Here is a 20,098-nt window from a genome sequence, read left to right on the forward strand (position 1 = left end):
AGAATATTTATTAGTGAGTGAGAAATGTCTATAATGAATTTAGCCAACTTATTTTTGACTTAATAGTAATGCATCTATTTTTGACCTAATAGTAGTGATCCATATAGAGAATTTATTATTTGATTATGAAATCCTCTTTGTCACAGTAGTAAGATTCAGCTGAAATAGGAAATTGAAAAGCATTTACTAAGAAATAAAATTCTTTTTAATTTTTGCCATATGTAATCAATTTAGTAAATTATTATTGACTTAATAGCTATGTATAAATAAACATTTTTTTATTGAAGATGGTATAGTAACAAAATTTCACTAAATAATAGCATCATGTACATTGGAAATTTGGCAACAAATTTGATGCAACCAAATTTCTCTCTAAATTTAGATGAAGTTCAATTACAAGTACAAACTTCAAACAAATACATATCTATTTCTCTTCACATGAATTGGGCTCTCTATACCATAGATTAACCATGGGTATTGTGATGAACATTGTTTATCTTGAAACAAGATTTAGGTGGGAGTGTTGTAGATGTACCAAGAAGTGAAGCAATTAATGTAGGTTAAGACACATACCATCAGCTTTGAAATACTTCAAATGGATAATATACCAAACCATTAACTGTGCTGCTATCAAACACATGTTAATAGTCATATAAATATCTGTACAAAACCAGTAATTCTAACTTCCAACTTGAATAATTTGACCACTCTCCTAGGAGGCCACTAGTCACATATTATAACAATGTTCAGGAATGTTTAATTTTTGTTACCGCCTCAAAATTAGTTTTGCTATTAAATTATATGAGATTTAGATAAGAGTAATATTTTGTGGATATTTCTTTAATCTAAAATTGTGTTGCTCTTTTATTAAAGATTTGTATTTCATAATTGAATTTTTTAAATAGGTTCCACTCTCCTAAGAAGCCCCTTGTCACATATTATAACAATGTTCAGGAATATTTAATTTTTGTAACGGCTTTAAAATTAGTTTTGCTATCAAATTATATGAGATTTAGAGAAGAGTAATATTTTGTGGAGATTTCTTTAATCTAAAATTGTGTTTCTCTTTTATTAAAGATTTGTATTTCATAATTGAATTTTCTAAATAGGTTCTTTTAAATCATATCGATTTAGAGTTCAAATTTTTATATAGTAACTATAATCATTGATTATCAAAATCTTATGTGGATAATGACAAGTGATTAGATATTTCAATTTAATTACCTTCTTACTACAAGTTTGAAATAAGAGATTTGGCACTTTTACCTAGTCATTTGTCAAAGTCATTAATGAAATAACCATACATCTTATGATATACTTAGTAGTCATTAGCATTTTATCTATTTTCTTTGGAAAGATGATTGAGATGTGTCCTTTTTCTGTTCATTATTAATTGCAGCTAAACAATTAATGTTATACAGGTTGAGACACTGATTTGAAATACTTCAAATTTGATGATATATATCTAAACCATTAATTGCTCTACTATCAAGCACAAATTGATAGTTATATATATATATATGCAAATATGGTAATTCTAACTTAAATAATTTGACCACTCTATTAGGAGCCTACTCGGGCGTTTAGGAATCTTAATTTTTGTAACAGCCTTAAAATTAGTTTTGGCAATCAAATTATATGAGATTTAGAGAAGAGTAATATTTTGTGGAGATTTCTTTAATCTAAAATTGTGTTTCTCTTTTATTAACCATTCAAAAAAGAGCTATGCAGGTTGAGAGATTTGATCCCTCTCAGTGCAAAAAATTATTTATTTACCATACCTCTAGTTTATTTATTTACCATATCTCTGAAGTAAGTATAAAAAGAGGCTTTATTTATTTACCATACCTCTAATTTATTTATATTTTTATTTATTTACAATACCTCTTTTTTGAGAGTCTTCATAAACCTCTTCATATTTTAAATTTATATTGTGTTTATACATAACAATAATTATATTGGTTTTTAAATAAAATGACACATTTGATTAAATTTTGGATTGCAGGTTTCTGTGGAGTGGTTTTTGAGAGGTTGAATTCGGATAATCCACAGTATTCATCTTATTTCTTATTGTCGACCTTTCGAGCCTAGAGCAAGACTCATCATCAGGACTTGAAATACAGAGAAGAGAAAATGGATGGGTGATTAAATTTGTTAAATGTTAAATATTAAACATTACATTACATGTTAAATGTTTATGTTTATGTTTACATTTACATTTACATTTTTACTTGAGATCTATCCCTATTTTAAACTATAAAACACATGCAATAATATACGTATTTCAAAATTAAATTTTTTAAATCATATCGATTTTGAATCCAAATTTTTATATAGTAACTAAAATCATTGATTAGATAATCCAACTAGTTATCCACCATTATTTTGTTCACAGCTAACAAAAACAACCTTCAACAACCTTTCTTTCTGGTTATAATTATAAGTAAAAATGTATGTATTTCAAAATTGAATTTTTTAAATCATAGTCCAAATTCTTATATAGTAACTAAAATCATTGATTATCAAAACTTCCGTGGATAATCCAACTAACGGTTATCCACCATTATTTTGTTCACCACTAAGAAAGACAACTTTCAACAACCTTTTTTTCTGTTTATAATTAAAAATCATCATTTTGGTCTGGATCTCTGGGCACTCATAGATAAGTTATAACACGCCAATTATCACTTATAGGGCCTATTATCTTGTACCTCAGCCTGGCATCCATACCATGCAGCCATACAGCGTACCAGAACCCTTTTTCTTGGGTTATAATTAAGATTTCCATCAGGGGATTGACCTCCACCATTATTTTGGTTTGCATCCCTGGGCAGTCGTAGATAAATTATGACCTACCGTTTATCACTTAGAGGACATATTATTACTTTTGTACCTCTCACTCAACCTGGCATCCATACCATGCAACCACACAGCTTAGCTTGTACCTCTCACTCAACCTGGCATCCCTACCATGCAATCATACAGCATACCAAGCCGCTGGTGATAACAGAAGGGCGACGGGCATCCCTACCATGCAATCATACAGCATACCAAGCCGCTGGTGACAACAGAAGGGCGACGGGTGGATTTGAACCCATGACCGATGCAACTATACAGCTTGTACCTCTCACTCAACCTGGTAGGGACATCCTTACCATGCAACGGGTGGATTTGAACCCATGACCGATGCAACTATACAGCTTGTACCTCTCACTCAACCTGGTAGGGACATCCTTACCATGCAACCATACAGCATACCATGCCGCTGGTGACAACAGAAGGGTGACCAGTGGATTTGAACCCATGTTCTAGAGTTTTGGTGGTATGCCGCCGGTGACAACAGAAGAGCGACAAGTGGATTTGAACCCATAACCTCTCAGAATTTTGTATACCAGAACAGTCCAAATTACCAACTAAGCTAACATGCAAACCACCTCCAAAAGTCTTGTGCACCAGAACAGTCTGAATTACCAGAAAGTTAACATGCAAAGCACCTCCAAACAACTTTAGGAAGGCACTCGCAAAGTCACTCGAATGATCCGCATATTCAATGTGAAAACTTTGGATGAGGATTGAGAAGACAGCCTAGAAAAACCGGGAGTTATTAGAGTCCAAGGATGATTATGAATATAGATTCAAAGATAGATCTAGAACTTCATAACTTGAAAGTCCACAATAAGGCAATTTCAACTTTTATCGGCTTAGCATCTCCCTTGTTACTCTTTGGAATTTCTATTGGCGCCAGCCACTTTCAAGAAAGCTCAACATCTCTGTTTTCCAACAGAACCAGTCCAACTGGATTCTGAGATTTCACACTCATGCCTGGAGAAATTTTACATGCAGTGATTTTACATCTACACTTATTTAGAAATATGGCGTATTGTAGATATTGCTGAAAGTATTTAGAAATATGGCGTATTGTAGATATTGCTGACAGTTTTTAAAATCCTTTTTCATAGGAAGGTTACTGTATAAGTTGGAATTTGGTAATAAAATTGTGATTTGGAATTTGGTAATAAAATTGTGATTTCTTATTATTTAAGATGTGTTTTTGTGATTTATTATTATTTAGAATGTGTTTTTGGAACCTGGTAATAAAATTATGATTTTTTATTATTTAAAATGTGTTTTTGTGATTTCTTATTATTTAAGATGTGTTTTTGAATGCATAAATAAATACAGCGCCTTTAAAAACTCATTAGATATTCAAATTCTGTAGATTACACACCTCAAACTTGAGATTCTAAGAAATCCAGGTCAGATAACAAAATTGACGGGCAAATATACCAAAAAAAAAAAAAAAGAAGAAAGAAAAAAACATTGAATAGTTAAACTATCCTCTAATAACCTTAAATAAACAAGAATCAATTCAACCCCGAAATTTTTCAAGAAATCCAATAGACAAGCATCAATTCAACCCAGTAATTTTTCAAGAGATCCCTCAAGGAAGATGAGTTGCTACTCCAAAGGACAGTTCTCATCAAATATTCTCAAACTCTGCATGAATTTCAAAAATGCAATACTCCGTCCTTGCAACATCAAAGGTTGCCCAGGACTGTTCTGTTGCAGACATCACCCTCAAATTCACTCAAACATAGGGCCTAGACGCAAGTGTTCTGTTTTCAAGGGTTTTAGCTCACTCAAATCTCTCAAAAAAAAATAATATGCTTATTGGAGGCGCGCATTTAAATCGAGTGTTCTGTTTTCAAGGGTTTTAGCTTTTCTTTTCTTTTCTTTTTAATTTGTTTGGGTATTTTTAGGAAGGATACGATCGGTACGTATCCTGAGCATTGGCCATGACCGAAACTTTATATGTCGTCGTAAAATGTCCATTTGACCAGTACAACACGGGTCATAATCCCAACCCTCTCGGTACATAGCCGGCATAACAAAATTGAAGCCTTCTTAGAGTTCGGGGTAATCAATTCCAGTATGCCAACTTTCACGATTGGAGTAGCCAATTCCTGTATGCCCTAATATATGACCAAATGAGTTTACTTTGTTGTCTAGCTATTTAAAGATTGAATGTTGACTATTATTAACAATATCATGCGTTGACTTTGAACATTGAAACCCAACCCTCTCGATACATAGCCGTAATAACAAAATTGAAGTCTTCTTCGAGTTTGGAGTAATCAATTCCCGTATGCCAACTTTCACGATTGAAGTAGCCAATTCCTGTATGCCCTATGATCAAATGAATCTACTTTATTATCTAGCTATTTAAAGATTGAATGTTGACTATTATTAACAATATCATACATTGACTTTGAACATTGAAACCCAACCCTCTCGGTACATAGCCGGTATAAAAAAATTGAAGTCTTCTTCGAGTTTGGAGTAAACTGTAATCAATTCCAGTATGCCAATTTTCACGATTGGAGTAGCCAATTCCTGTACGCCCTATGATCAAATGAATCTACTTTATTGTCTAGCTATTTAAAGATTGAATGTTGACTGTTGACTGTTATTAAGAATATCATGCGTTGACTTTGAAACAATGAGGAAGATAAGCATAACCAAGATTCTAAACAAAAAACAGAGTGAAGAGCGCTTCCATCCTCTATAAGCATTAATTTATTCGACTTGTCTTCTTTAACTTATAAAGTTCACGTACGATTCAGCATTATAAAAAAATCCACTTAAAATGGCAAATTGCATCGAAGAAAATATTACTGTCTCGTGTATACATAGATGTGTAAATTCATTTTAGATGTAGATAGACAATCTGCCGTGCAGCAAAAGTTTAATGAGGAGACAAAGTGTAAGCAAAAGCATCAAATATCTAACTGCCACTTTTTCAAAACAATATTGCTCATTCTGACAAGATGTCATGAGCAAAAGATAATGATTCCTTGTAGGAAGGTGAATCTTGCTACATCTTTTCACCTTTAGTGCCAGTCATAATAGGCACTTGACAACCCAGAAGTACTCTACGTCAGTCTGCTTCTCTAGATATTAGCATCCACGGGACGCTGCACTCAGAGAATAAAGAAATTTTTGGGCCTGAGGATCCCCTGAAATTAAATGGATACAACCAATGTATGGCGTTATTGCACCCACTGGGCTTCTCAGCAAAAATAAAAGAATCAAATAATTATATTGTACAGTATAGTCAGTTCGATTGCTGGCCAGTACAGTTTGTTCACAGATATGCAGATTGTCCTCCAATATCATTCAACTGAGAATGATTTGAAAGATGATTACACCCTCTAGTGTATCCAGAAGGGCAATCCAGAAGAAGTAAATTCCTAATGTTAGTCCCACGTGGTTTACCTGACTTAAATCAGGGCCAGCAACAAACACAAAGCTAGTTTTCTTGACCCTGTAAACTTTAAAGCCAGTAACCGTTGCGAGTGGGAAAAAAAATTGCTTAGAATCAGGTCGATGAATGGTTATTGTGTCATTGCTGAAGTCAACCAGTGCATCGTCACATTTAGATCATGCTCTACCCCACTTTTCGATCAGTAACTTCTGTCGAGCTAACTGTTCTTGCTTTCTGGGAGTGTTGACAAATGATGGCCAGTACCCATGTTCTGGTGCATACGTCTGCTGTGACTCCAAGTCCACTGTTACTGAGATGTTATTGTGGCATTGCCAGCTCCTATTCGTAGGCTGCATTTCAATGGGAAACTCCATTTCTTCTTCTAATAAAGGCGCTCTTGTATCTGACCATAAGACATTGCCCCGATGAAAATCTGTTTGAGCCTGGGATTCTTTTTCACGATCAAAAAGTGAAAAATTTTCTACACCAAACTCCTGATCGGCACCACTGTCAAGCTGTGTAGCTGAGTGGTCTATTGAATATTTTGGGCGGAGGTTGGGATGCAAATTTCCAGGAGTTTCAGATTTAGACATTCCATTATCCTTGATTTCATTTACAATCCATTTCCGATGACTTGGCCACTTTTCTCTGCTTATAGTCGAGACATTCTTGTCCTTTGAAACAGATGAACAAACTCCAGAACCAAGAGGACTCATCTGACATTTGGACATCTCTGTCCAATTACTATGGTTCATCCTTTGCCCCTTTCTATTGACAGATTTTGGAGAATCCTCTCTTTGACAAAGATTATATTTCAGATCAGGCTGTACATGGAATGAATTTTCATCAGCTGGCATTATCTTTAGTGTCTTTCTTTCCTCAGAATAATCTACACTGGAAGCACGAGGAGAATACAGCATGAAGGAACTGTTTTTGTTTTCAAAGCCTACATATTCCATGTTAAAATGTACTGCTTGTTTTGTTAAACTCTTACCTGCTCCAGTGTTTTTCCAACTTGAACTGAATTCTTTTGCCGGTTCAATTGTTTGATGTGCACCTGAGTCCCTGAAAAATGGTTCATAACCATCATAGGCCCTCAATCTGAATTTATCACGTCCATCAGCAGTACAAGTATCTACATTTTGCCTTTCATGTAAATAGTTTTGTTCAGTTATGAATGACTCTGGGCTTGGACACTCCTTGGGAGAAGTTGACGCCACATCCCCCAATTTATTTCTGAATGAAGATACTGTCACCTCTTGACCTCTGAAGTGACCTTTAAATGGAGAAGAATTTTCTTGGTCCAATTCAATTCCGTGAAATTGTTTCTCGGGAGTCAATTGATCATATCCATGACCTAATTGTCTAAAATTATTATTCCCTTGCACTTTTAGACTCTGATCCCTTTGAAGCAACTCTTTATGAGGGTTTCCTGGAAACGTAGCAATATCAAAAGAATTCCGAGATACTGAATTTGACTGTAACTCTGGAGAGCTAATTCTCCTAGACAAGTTCAAAACAGAAGTTCTTTTTTCATCTATAGATCTTGTAAATTCTCCCTGTTCCGCAGCTGAGCCATTGATGCAGCCTGATCCAAAATCCTTTGTTTTAGGTGAGAACTCATGTTTACTAATACAGTGTCTGCCATTTGTCATAATACTGCCACAACCAAAATCTGAAGAGCCTCTGAGATCAGGTGACATGGCTGAAAATCCACTAGAGATACCTGAACTACTACTATGAACCGCAGAAAGGTAGTGATCTGAAAACTTGCTAACATCAGAGCTCCTGTACCAGATAGCATTGTTGGCAGCTCCAGTACTTTCTGCAGTTTTGGGATTTTCCTCCATTGATCTCACCTGATGATTTTCACCTTGCAGATTCTGGAGAGAATATTCTTTTAATTGCTTTTTTTTGGCATTGTATATATCTTTATTGCTATTTTCCAGAGTTGAAAATGATACACCTACCAAGCCTGCTTCTAAATTAAAATCATCAGTAAGGATATCAATATCCATTAGATTTCTAGCTTCTTCTTCTCCCCCCTTCGCTTTCACCACATCAATCTGTCCTTGCATGTTTACTTCACAGTTCTTCCCTGTGCTCTGAAGCTGTTGGCAAAATTCCCCTTCCTTGTTGCTCTTCAGTACACCGCTATTGTATCCTTCAGTCAAAGAATCTCCGGCTGCAATTATGCCACAATCTGTGCCAATTTGATGAAAATTGTTGTCTAAAACAGAAAGACCTCCAGAAACAGCAGGTGAAGATGGGCCCTTGATTTTCAGACGGCTGATATGGGAAGATGATTTTTTCTCAGTGATCATACAATTATCTCTGCTCATGTCTTTTGGAAAAGGTTGTTTAACTTTCCCATTTTCTCTTTGATTTTCTGAATGTACCTCTTCCTCATTTGATAATTTGATACTCGGTTTCCTTGAACTCGGCTTTCTGTAGCAGCATTGCTTTGTGGACTCTCTTTCCCTTGCATTTATGCCCTTGGCAGATGTAACAGCGTGTTCAAGCTGTTCATGCATGAAGGGAACATTATCCTGTACAGATAAACTTGTGTGTTTAGCTCCTTGCTCTGGTATGGCTACAGCATGTTTTTCCTGCATTACGATTTCATTTTTAGCAGCTGCAAGGTTCTCTCTATTTCTCACTTTTGATCCACAGTCTTCGACAGATTCCACAACCACATTGTCTGAGAATGGAGCATCCTTAAGGGTTTCTTCTGATAAAGGTGTTACCTTCTTTGAAGCTTCAATGTCTGTCTCTTGGGATTCAACATTTTCATTTCTAACCCACAAATTCAGGTGCTCTTTTTCCACCGACTCATCATCCTTCCTTCCTTTTGCTTTCTTTAAACACTGGAAAGTCCTCTTCTGCATGGATCTGCATCGCTGGTTTCCAGCAGATGAGGAAGATGTTTCCATATAGGTCTGGTTGACATTCTTCATTTGCCTGTCACCTAGAGCTTTTACTTCTTGAGGCTTTCTCGTAACAGATTGGTCAGTGCATGTAGTTCTCATCTTGATTTCTGAGGAAGCCTTCGTTAAGGATATTTCTGATAAACTAGCAGTGCCTTTACCACCTGAGATCTTGCGAATCTTCACATTAGCAGTCTTGTTCATGGTATCAGAAAAATCTATTTTCTGGCCTTTCCCACCATAAGCAGGCTTCTTTAAGGATGCTACTGACAAACTAGCATTGTCCTTTCCAGCTGATACCTTATGAGCATTCACATCAGCACTCCCATTCATGGTATTGAAATCTCTTTTCTTGCTTCCTCCACCATGGGTAGGCTTCTTTAAGGATACATCTGAGAAATTAGCACTGCTTTTACCATCTGAGATCTTATGAGCATTCACATTGGCAGTCTTGTTCATGGTGTCAAAATCTCTTTTATCGCCTTTTCCACCATTTACTTTTGTAGATTTCAAAGCTGGGCCTTCAGCATTAGTGGAATGGTAGAGCTTGCCAAAAGTTTTCTTTAAGAGTTCCTGCAGCAGACGGACTTCATGTTCTTCTAGGAGTTTACTTAACTGCATACATCCCTGTAAAATAAATTTGAGTCAGTTATCTTCTTGACTGCAATGTAAAGTCCCAACTGCCAATCAATAACCTTCAAATTGACAGTCTACATGATTGGAATAAGAATACATTAAAAGAAGATAACCTTGCTTAAACATCACAGGTCATCATAAAATTTAGTAAACAGAAAGTGACACACACAAAAAAATCAAATAAAAAAAAAAAAACAATATGTACGCTACATGGTTACTATTAATCACAAGGGATCCTATGAGAAGCAAACTTCAGGAAGCAATAAAAAGCATTCCTTAGCGTAAAAACTTGTGGGTTTACTGCCATGGGTAGACCCATGAGCTAAACTATAAACTTACAAAAAGCCAGGGTCACCTTAAATCGACACAAGTCCCTATCTCTTTAGTATATAGGTACAAAAGTTACAGTAATTGGTAAGAGATTCCACCTTCGATTATTTCATCACAGTAAACTAATATCCTTAAACTTGCTTGAAATAAAGAAATTGATCTCTTCATGCCAATCTGAACTTGGCACCCAGTCCACAATTGTATTCAATCAATTACTTTAATGTTGGAATAGCTCAACCTTTCTGTGCACAATATTAAAAGCGCAACGGCCCAAAAAAATGGTAGACAGAACTAGAAGTCATTGAAAGAACCAATGTTGCACTAATCGTTATCGGGATTATGGTAGACAGAACTAGAAGTCATTGAAAGAACCAATGTTGCACTAATCGTTATCGGGATTAATTTGGCGTGGGGAAAAAATGGGAAAAAATCATAAATATCGGGAAAAAATCGGTAAAAATCGGGAAAAAATCGTAACATACAAAAATTTTCAATTTTTTTAATATCTAAAGCATCTACAACATAAAATAAATACATTGATACATAAATATGATAAAAGAACTAATATATAAGATGTTTAATATCATTTTTAGTGCCACATCACATAATAGTGAATCATGTCCTGAATAGTAAGTCCTGACTCATGACTCCCAACTCAGCTTCAAAATATCAACAAAAAATATAATAATGAATCTCATATCATGAGTCATAATGTCACATACAATGAAATGAACCAAATAACTAAAGTCTAATACTACTGATTTCCTTTGCCCCTCTAGATGTAGAGGTCGGTGGAGTTAGCAGTAGACTCTGCTGTGTTCTAGAAGCTGAAGAACTAGGAGCTACAAGAGGTAGACCAGGTCCTCTACTGGTGACGGGTAGCTTGGGTCACCTCCTCCTCATAAAAATAAAAAATAACAATAGAAGAAAACAACAACAACAACAAAAAATCCAGCGATTTTTTCCGCCAAAAAAAAAAATTGTGATTTAATCGGCCAATAATATCTCTGATCTGAAAAAATCGTGATTTTCCAATTTAATCGCAATTAGTGCAACACTGGAAAGAACGTGTATTGAAGATAAATTTAGATTACATTACAGGTCCTCGACATTTAAATAAAAATATCAAAATCTACTTTTTAAGCAAGAGAAAAACACAAAGTCTAGCTATTTATTACAATAGCTAAATCTGTTATTAAATAATATAAAAGGTGCACAATCACTGAAAAGTCCTAGACTCTAGAGTAGATCGAGAATAATAAAGACAGGCACACACAAAAAAACTATTTTCTCATCTATTCCACCATGAACAGGCTTCTTAGATAATAGATTACATTACAGGCCCTCAACATTTAAATAAAAATATCAAAATCTACTTTTAAAGCAAGAGAAAAACACAAAGTCCAGTTATTTATTACAATAGCTAAATCTCTTATTAAATAATATAAAAGGTGCACACTCACTGAAAAGTCCTAGACTCTAGAGTAGATCGAGAATAATAAAGACAGGCACACACACAAACTATTTTCTCATCTTTTCCACCATGAACAGGCTTCTTAAAGGATATTTCTGACAAACTAGTACCATAATTACCATCTGAGACATTATGAGTGTTACACATCAGCAGTTGAAATCCCATAATATAAAATTGAAGTGTCTACCGAGGCGGAGGAATTGCCTGGATAGCCAAAAGTGGCCGAAATCCGGGCAAAAAAATTTCAAAAAAATCTTGCACCAGTAGTGTTTGAATCATGTTTTTGATGGTGGAAATGGATTCAGCACCATCAAAAACCTCTGGGGCACCCAAAACCTTTAAGTTTGACAGCTGTAACCTAGATTTACAAAAATCCCTGCCAAATTTTATCAAAAACTTGCCGAAATTTCCATGATTTTAAGGGCAAAAGAGCAGTCTCATTAGACTACGGCATATAAAATTGGTCACTTCAACCATAGGATCCTATGAATACATAAATCCCTTTTGTATTTAATATATGAAGGGACATGTAGACATATTATAATCAGCTTTAGATACTAAAAACAATAACCTTCCATATATATAGTGTGTGTGGTGTCATTCTCGGGGAACTAAGTAGCAATAATGGAAAGGAACTGTCAAATTACTGACAAGTTATAGTGGTTAATAGCCTTGTGTCATACATTTATGGTTGTTTGTGTTTCATTAGCCTAGTATTTCGCAGTGGTCATGCGTTTTAAGCATTTTGAGCTTTGCAGGCTCACCATCTGCAGACCTGGAAGGCACAAAGGCAAACAACCATATCTATACTACTTATGCCTAGTAAGTACTAAAACTTGTCAACTAATCGATTCAAGTCCATATCAAGCAACACTGCTTAGTTCCCCATGGATGACACCACACAATACCTATAAGTTTATAACTAGTTATGCAAGTAGGTTCATTAGCATGTAAAAACGAGCTTAAACATTTACAAAAGCTAGAGGTAAATAAACACATAAAAAATAAATTTGTTTACTGGTAGGGCCAAAGTAATTAAAATATAATAGAGAAAACTGTTTCTCAGCTCTCACCAGTCACTAATCTAAAAAACATGGAAATATAGAAAACCTGAATACCTTCAGTGGTAATCCCCAATGATCATTGGCCTCAACTTTAACAAGGTCAGAAACTGACTGGATATCAACATGGTGGGCCTTGACATCCAATCCCTTGGAAAGTGCCCTTGACTTCCACTTGTCGAGGATCTGCAATAAAGGTGTTTTCTAGGTCAGACAAAGAAAAAGAAGCAAATATCTAGGGAAATAACAAGTCGACATTTCAATCACCTCAGAAAACGAAACTTCAGATTTCATCACAGATAGAATATCCGATATCAGCAGCACATGCCGTCCATCTGGAGTGCGATGCAGACAGAATTTATCATCTTCTGATTCTACTGCACATTGGTTCTGGGAAATGGAAGTGCTTTGAGTAGCCATTTCAGCCTGTTACATCAGTCATGCTGTTTAATTAGTACAGTTAAACTCCTCCCAAACAACGTTACAACAGCCAGATGAGTACCACCATTAAAGTTTTTAAAAGAAATAACATATGAAATTATATTAAAAAGAAAGTTGCCTTCTTGCAAAGCAATGCCGCATTTGCCTGAACCTGAGTTGTTCACTCTCTCCTAAATCGCATAAACTATTCAAGAATTCACAAAGGGAAAAGATATGAAAAAAATCATTTACCTCCGAATTCCTGCAGACCTTTCCATTCAACTTCTTTAAAGACCGTAAAGTAGCAACCCGTTTGGGAGCAGCTGATGACTCCTTTGCATGAACAACATTAGAGGGACAAACATCTCCACCTACTCCCAAAGATAGAGAGATTTCTGATCGTCGTTTTCTCTGAACCAGTGGTTCACAACTGCTACTACTTTCACCATTTGAGTTCTTATTAAATGAAGTATGTTCTTCTAAATCCAGATGACAATATGGAACATATTCCACAAAGTCGTCAGAATTAAGAAAACTTTCTTCAGAATCAAAGTCATTTATTTCAGTATGATCTCTTACAGGTAGCTCTGCCAATGCTTCATCGAGAATTCCTTCATCCTGTTCAAATTTTTGTGCTATGGAAACCATCTTCATAAAATCCTCTCTTACAAGGACAGTCCGTATGTTGCCACAGTTACATTCTCTTATCTCCCTTGCTGTACATTTAAAAAACAACCTTAACAAATAAGGATTCGCAAAGACCACAAAATAGGTTCTTGTAAACACAATAATGACCTATTATAGAAGAAAATATAATGAATCAGAAGGCAGGTCATACCATGATTGAGGCACATTGGATGGGTATTGCATTGGCAAATAATATATGCCACATAACATAAGCACTTGCAGAGCCAGCAACGAGAGGTACTTGTGTGTTCCAGTGAAATACTTGTCTGTGCTCCTAGTTTTTAGTGACCAAATCACCTGATGCTGGAATCTTATAAGCTTAACAAATGCAACCTTTAAGCATAGCTGCCCTGTTGGTTCCACTGATAAAGAATAATTCCTACTCTCTTCAGAAAACCTAGTCCTGGCAAGATTCATTGTTTCTTTACACAGTAATTCCTCATGAGGTAAAAATGTCATCCTGTTAAGAAATTCGTAACGTTTACATGCTGCCTCCCCAAATGGAAACCAGTCAATTATAGCAAAGTTCACAGCCTCTCCACAATTGAATCCTGAGACAACAGTCCAATAGTTTGTAAGAATAATAATAAAAGTTGCCATTGTTCATGGACTCTTAATGCTCATTTGAGGTACTAAATATGTCAGAAAATAATAAAGAAACAAATACTAGCAAGATAATTCATACGTAAACAAATGCAAACATCTCTTACCATGACTAAAACCTGCATGGTAAGATCGAGGGAAAGTGATGACAAATTCACCAGGTTTTTGCACAGCTTTGAAAACAGGAACTCCATGTTTAGATAACATATTTGGAGGGAACATTGTTGTCTTCCCTATAAGAAAATCATACACTGCGCCTTCTGCTTCATCTAAGAGCAATTCCTGATCATAAACATGTTCCCTAACTACATTTTCGAAATCATGAGCAGCATAGCCAGGAACACCATACCATGTCTTCGGTGCACCACAATGGTGATAATTTAGACTGCACATTACGAAGGATGGTAAGTGCACAAGAATGGTATATTGAAGTATGATTCTAGAAGGCCACATATTCAAATACAACAGCTACTTCTATGGTTATCTCCAACATTATCTTCCCTATACAATCAGAAGTAAAAGACTAAATTGTACCTGTACAAATAGTGATCTTCAACATGCCATGCAAACATGCTAAATAACATTCCAATGTATAGCATGGGATCAGTAACACCCTGTACCACCAGGTATCAAATTTCTATTAGCCTCTCCATAAATATTTATTCTGTACACTAGAGTCCGATATGTTTAAAAAAAAAAAGAGCATAATACCGGAATAGGAGTTTCAAGAAGGCGCAATATAGAGTCTGGGTGTCTTGCCAGGTCCTGCATATAAGTTTGGGAAACATGTCACAATGTGCCACAGGAAAGTTAAGTATTTCATCATGACACTATACAGCAAATAACACTTACATAACAGATGGAAAATATCAACCTAACTGTACACAGGAAAGATGCAAAATATAACCTTTAAGTTCCATTTGCTAGTTCCAAGTGGATCACTTGGTGATTCTGAGAAGGCGCTTCCTTCAATATCACATGCATATTCAACACTTGATGTCTTTCCAGAAGTTATCTCACGCCAAAATTCCTCCTCCACAAACTTGCTAGGCAAGTTTGCAGCAGTTGAAAATTTGCGGGCAAATGCCTTATTTGCCATCCTCTCATATTCACGGAAGGTATAGTTTCTGCAAAAAAATAGCAAAAGTTCAGTAATTGCCCAAGGATATAAAAAAGTAGATGCAAAATGGCAATTATGATCAAAATAAACTGGTTATTTACTTGCCTTCCACTCATAGAGAAGGTTATTTTATCCTCAGTATCCCAGTTTGCAAATCTCAAAGGTTGCACCCGAGTTGTAAACCTGAAGCCCAATTTCTCCTTCATCAAAACCACCCCTGCAGGTACTGAGGCTACCAAGGGAGATACTATCTTACAAATTCCTGGCATTGAAAACTTAAACTTAGAACTTACCCAAAAAAACATAAAAGCAGAACTTAGATCTAACTTAGAAGTAACCATCTAGAGAAACAAGCAAATATATGCATTCTTGTTTGACTTTATGCCAATCCAATTATTTTTTCATGCAAAGGGTATAGCCATGGTTGTTGACAGATTCAAAGTGAAATGCCTTAAAAAAGCAAAACATTACAACATGCTTCTTTCATGGCAGCCACACTAAAATCCAAAACCCTTATTGGAATGTGTAAAATGAGAAGCAACACTTAAGAATGATGCAGAGAAGAACAATGCCATAATTTAATGCATGGGAGTATGACAAATTGACCTAGAATGGTTCACTATTAATAGTAATTAAAACTCCTCAAATCTTTCAAATACTCTGTTTACCACACGTCTTATAATACTGTCCGTACTGAAATTTTGTCTGCATTCACTATAAGAATTGTCGTACAAGCAAAATAAAATCAGTCAAAACTAGTCCATTAACAGAAAAATCTAACAGTACATTAACAACTATCTTGATATAGATTACAAGAAATGCACAAATGACTATGCATCTTCCCATGATACTAACATGAATAAGCAAGAAATAAAAGCAGCTCTCATTTGACATGTCTGCATAGATTCTTACCATGTTTTGATGCAACAGGTGCAATAGTTTGGATATATGCTGATGGATCTTCAAACTCCTCCTTTGTGGGATAGTACACTGGACAGCTAGGGATATCGTCAATCCAACTAAACTCACTAGTTCCAAATTTATCGGCCTTGCCATTGAGGAAATCAGCCTTAACTTCTGGTGTTTCATTGCACTGTAAATGTTTTTCATTCTTATGGTCAGATAATACCCTTCCAGATTCTGGATGTGCTAAAACATCTCCTCCACTCCTAGCCATGTTAGATTTGTTCATGTCCTTCCCATCACGTATCATCCGTAACTTCATAAGTGCTCTTTTCCTGCTAAATTCTTCTAGCCCATTCTTTTCTCCTCCATTTAAACAAAGCTTACCCTTTACCTGTTCAAAAAAAAATTACTATAATTTCCAATCTACTTAAATTGCTATTAATTTCCAAAGCAGCTTAAACAGAAACACACATTTTGAAAAGCAGGCTATCATATATAAGAGAGAATTAGACAACAGAGCAAAAACTCGTATGGCTCCAGCAAGAAAACATTATATTATAAATGTAAGAAAAAGTAAAACATATTGAAATAAGGAGAGAGTGCACTATGTCTACTATTTTCTATGGCATGCTTAGCAAAGGAAGACGTGCCGAACTGTATTCCGCAGACATAATGGCAAGCTTCATTTTGATGTTACACTTTACATAAGCTTGGTCTTTAACAGAGCAGTAACTTGCTAAAAAATAACAAGGTTCGCCATTTTGAAGCTACCCCATTCAGATATTGTTTGGGAGAAGGGAGAACACACATCCTAATTCAATCATTCCATGTGGAAAAGGCCAATCACCAAACCAACTTCGAAATAAAAGCTAAAAGGCATGTTTGTAGCAAAGTGGCATCAGATACAAAATGAAAGAAACGCTAACAAGTTATAACAACTATCTCAAGATGCTAAACGCTCATTTATTACATGTCTTTGGAAATAGAAGATACTATCACACATTAAAATTGTGAACCGCTGGTAACAGGACCGTGATTTCATAAAGAAGAGCTTCATCAAGTAAAACTACAATATACCTAGATGAAGTGTAGCAAAAGGCCAGACATTTCTTCTAGATGGGGATGAAAGAGAGAATGGACTGGACTCCAATGCTATAAAGACCTTAGTTCTCTAATATTGATCACATCCGTGCCATTCACATTGCTTGAACTTTGTCCCCAAAGCGATATTAGAACATTTGGGTAGTAGAAAATAACTTATCCAAACATGTAATCCGATAAAGCTAATTAGGAAGACCTACTACCAGCAGCCCATGAGAGTCCCTATTGAGAGCAGTTTGGGGAACCGATGGTCCTTTCCAGCTGCAACTAAATACCAGATGGGCCTTTCCAGCTACAACTAAATACCTGGTACTTACAGATGCACTCTGCAAAACTGGAAAAAATGGGATGTGAAACTGCATACATGAGTTCCAAGCACACTTGCAGAGAGTCGTTTTTAGGACTTTTGAGAGGGCAAAATCATCTGTTGTTCCGTGTTTTCTGCATCAAGAAGAAAAATTCAACAGCATATTGGAACCTTCTGGTCTTAAGCTAATTAGGAAAACCGGACACCAGTAGCCCATGAGAAGTCCTATTGCAAGTAATCTGAGGGAACTGATGAACCCTTCCAACTAGAACCAAATACCAGGTACTTATATATGCAGTCTGCAAAGCTGAACAAAATTTGGATTTGCAGCTGCATCTACGAGTCGCAAGCGCAAGCACAGTCATTTGACAGCCTGCCCTTCTGCCCATGCCCATGCCTATGTAAATGATATTATATAACTGCCTTTTGAGAAAGAAAACATCCGCTAGTCTGTGTTTTCTAGATCAAAAAGGAAAATTCATCGACATATTGGAACTTCATGTGTTTTAGGCTAATTAGGAAGACCTAGAATCAGTATCTCATTAGAGGCCACAGTTTGGGGGAACTCATAGGCCCTGCCAACTAAAACAAAATATTTGGAAATCATACAAGCACTCTGTAAAACTGGATTTGAAACTAGGATTTGAAACTGCATTTATGAGTTCCAAGTACGCTTGCAGATACTCTGCTCAGGGATTTGACATCAAGCCCTTCCACTCGTGCCTCTGAGAAACATATCATTGGCTGGCTTTTGAAGGGGAAACGCGACCTCTATTCCATGTTTTGTATATGAAAATGAAAAATTCAACAGCATATCAGAACATTCTATGTATCTTGAGCGGTGGGGATGGTACGCTGTTTCATTTTTCTTTTTTTCCTTTTTCCTTTTCAACCCTGATCAAGATTTACAAGTACAGTTTACTCTTATTCTCATATGTTTTTCTCCCAAATCTGTTTTCCTTTTTCCTCGGAGTACATCCAACGACGAGGTAATGGCCCTTTACCATTGCCTGGTCCCTTTTCTCTCAGAGTACATGCAGAAACAGATTAACAAGCTTTTACAATTCTGTCAGGCACCGTACCTTTCAAACTACTGCAAAAACACACTGCACGGAGATCTGAAAACAACATATGCAACCAAAATTGCTTCAAAAGCTTAAAATTCACTACCTTTCTTCAGCATTTCATGCAAGGGGCACCGAATTGGCCGAGTTTCAAATCCCCGGGGGTAACAAAGAGAAATGCAACATCAAACAGGTTCACCTAAAATAAAAATGTAAAATTTAACAAACAAACCGACGCCAAAAGAGACAGATGGCAATGCAGAAAGGCTGCCGAAACCAAAAGATCGGATCAGGAAAATTCCAGGGATAAAAAATGGGAATGACAAGACCCATTCCTTACCATATTAACAGAATCGCGACATCCAAACCATAATCCTGAATCCTGCTCTCTGTAAAATAACGTCTTCCGACAATCTTCACAAGAAACTAAATAAGAAAACGAAATCCGTCAAACGCGCAAAGAGACACGTCGGGGGTTCGACTTCTCCCACACACCCGAATCGGTCAAAGGATGCCGCCAGACGGTGGTCCGGCAGCTGCTCAAACTCCTTCCCCTCTGTGATAAACAAACAAATAACAGAGAAGGGGGGGTGAGCGTGTTGAACGGCCACAGCTACAGCTACAGCAACAGCAACAACACGCTGTGGGCCGTCGGATTTTCCCGTGGGCGGCGTTGAATTGGTCACGAGGTTTTCACAACTACCGGGAAGAGCCGGTGGGGTAGTAAAAACCAACTAATTATGTGCAACAGGGGATTTCTTCTCTCCTTGCTTTCCCGTCATCTCACAGCCAAAAAACCCATTGACGTCATTAGATGGGAAAACAAAACAAAGAAAAGATGTTCCGGGGCTCAGGGAGGTGGCCGGCTTTCACTTTTGTCAGCTTGTGGAAACACTTTTTTCCGTTCTGCCCCACACGCCGGGAAATCTCACGGCTATCTTTTCCCGTCGTGACGCCGCCGCGGCCGTCTTCGACGGCGTTGGCCGTATCTTTCCGTAAACGATATCCGCCACAACCACACACTGTGACGGAAACGTCGCCGCTTCATTTGCAGTTAACTGACGGAGTCGTAACGCTGCCAATGATTACGGTCACGAGATTTCTGTCATGTGTGGGGGCGATCATTGCTTTCACTTTTGTGCCAAGTAATCAATCACCAGTTCCCGGGAAATAAAATACACACTATTTTCTGCTACC

General features: G+C 36.6%; 1 protein-coding gene across 1 annotated transcript; it reads right to left on the bottom strand.

Moving 5' to 3' along the window:
- Nucleotides 1–5,765: 5,765 nt before the first annotated feature.
- Nucleotides 5,766–19,582, bottom strand: LOC149262294 (uncharacterized). Its single transcript, XM_089423898.1, is given in 13 exon segments — nt 5,766–9,819; nt 12,751–12,879; nt 12,961–13,119; nt 13,366–13,829; nt 13,952–14,082; nt 14,084–14,351; nt 14,511–14,788; nt 14,938–15,017; nt 15,115–15,168; nt 15,311–15,530; nt 15,629–15,785; nt 16,436–16,820; nt 19,242–19,582. Coding segments are annotated over 13 exon segments (5,706 nt in total). The 5' UTR covers nt 19,245–19,582; the 3' UTR covers nt 5,766–6,441.
- Between the last annotated feature and the right edge of the window lie 516 nt (nt 19,583–20,098).

Source organism: Pinus tabuliformis, chromosome 6 (assembly GCF_031772625.1).
Source record: "Pinus tabuliformis cultivar Carrire ecotype Pingquan chromosome 6, CPIR1, whole genome shotgun sequence".
Classification (NCBI taxonomy): domain Eukaryota; kingdom Viridiplantae; phylum Streptophyta; class Pinopsida; order Pinales; family Pinaceae; genus Pinus; species Pinus tabuliformis.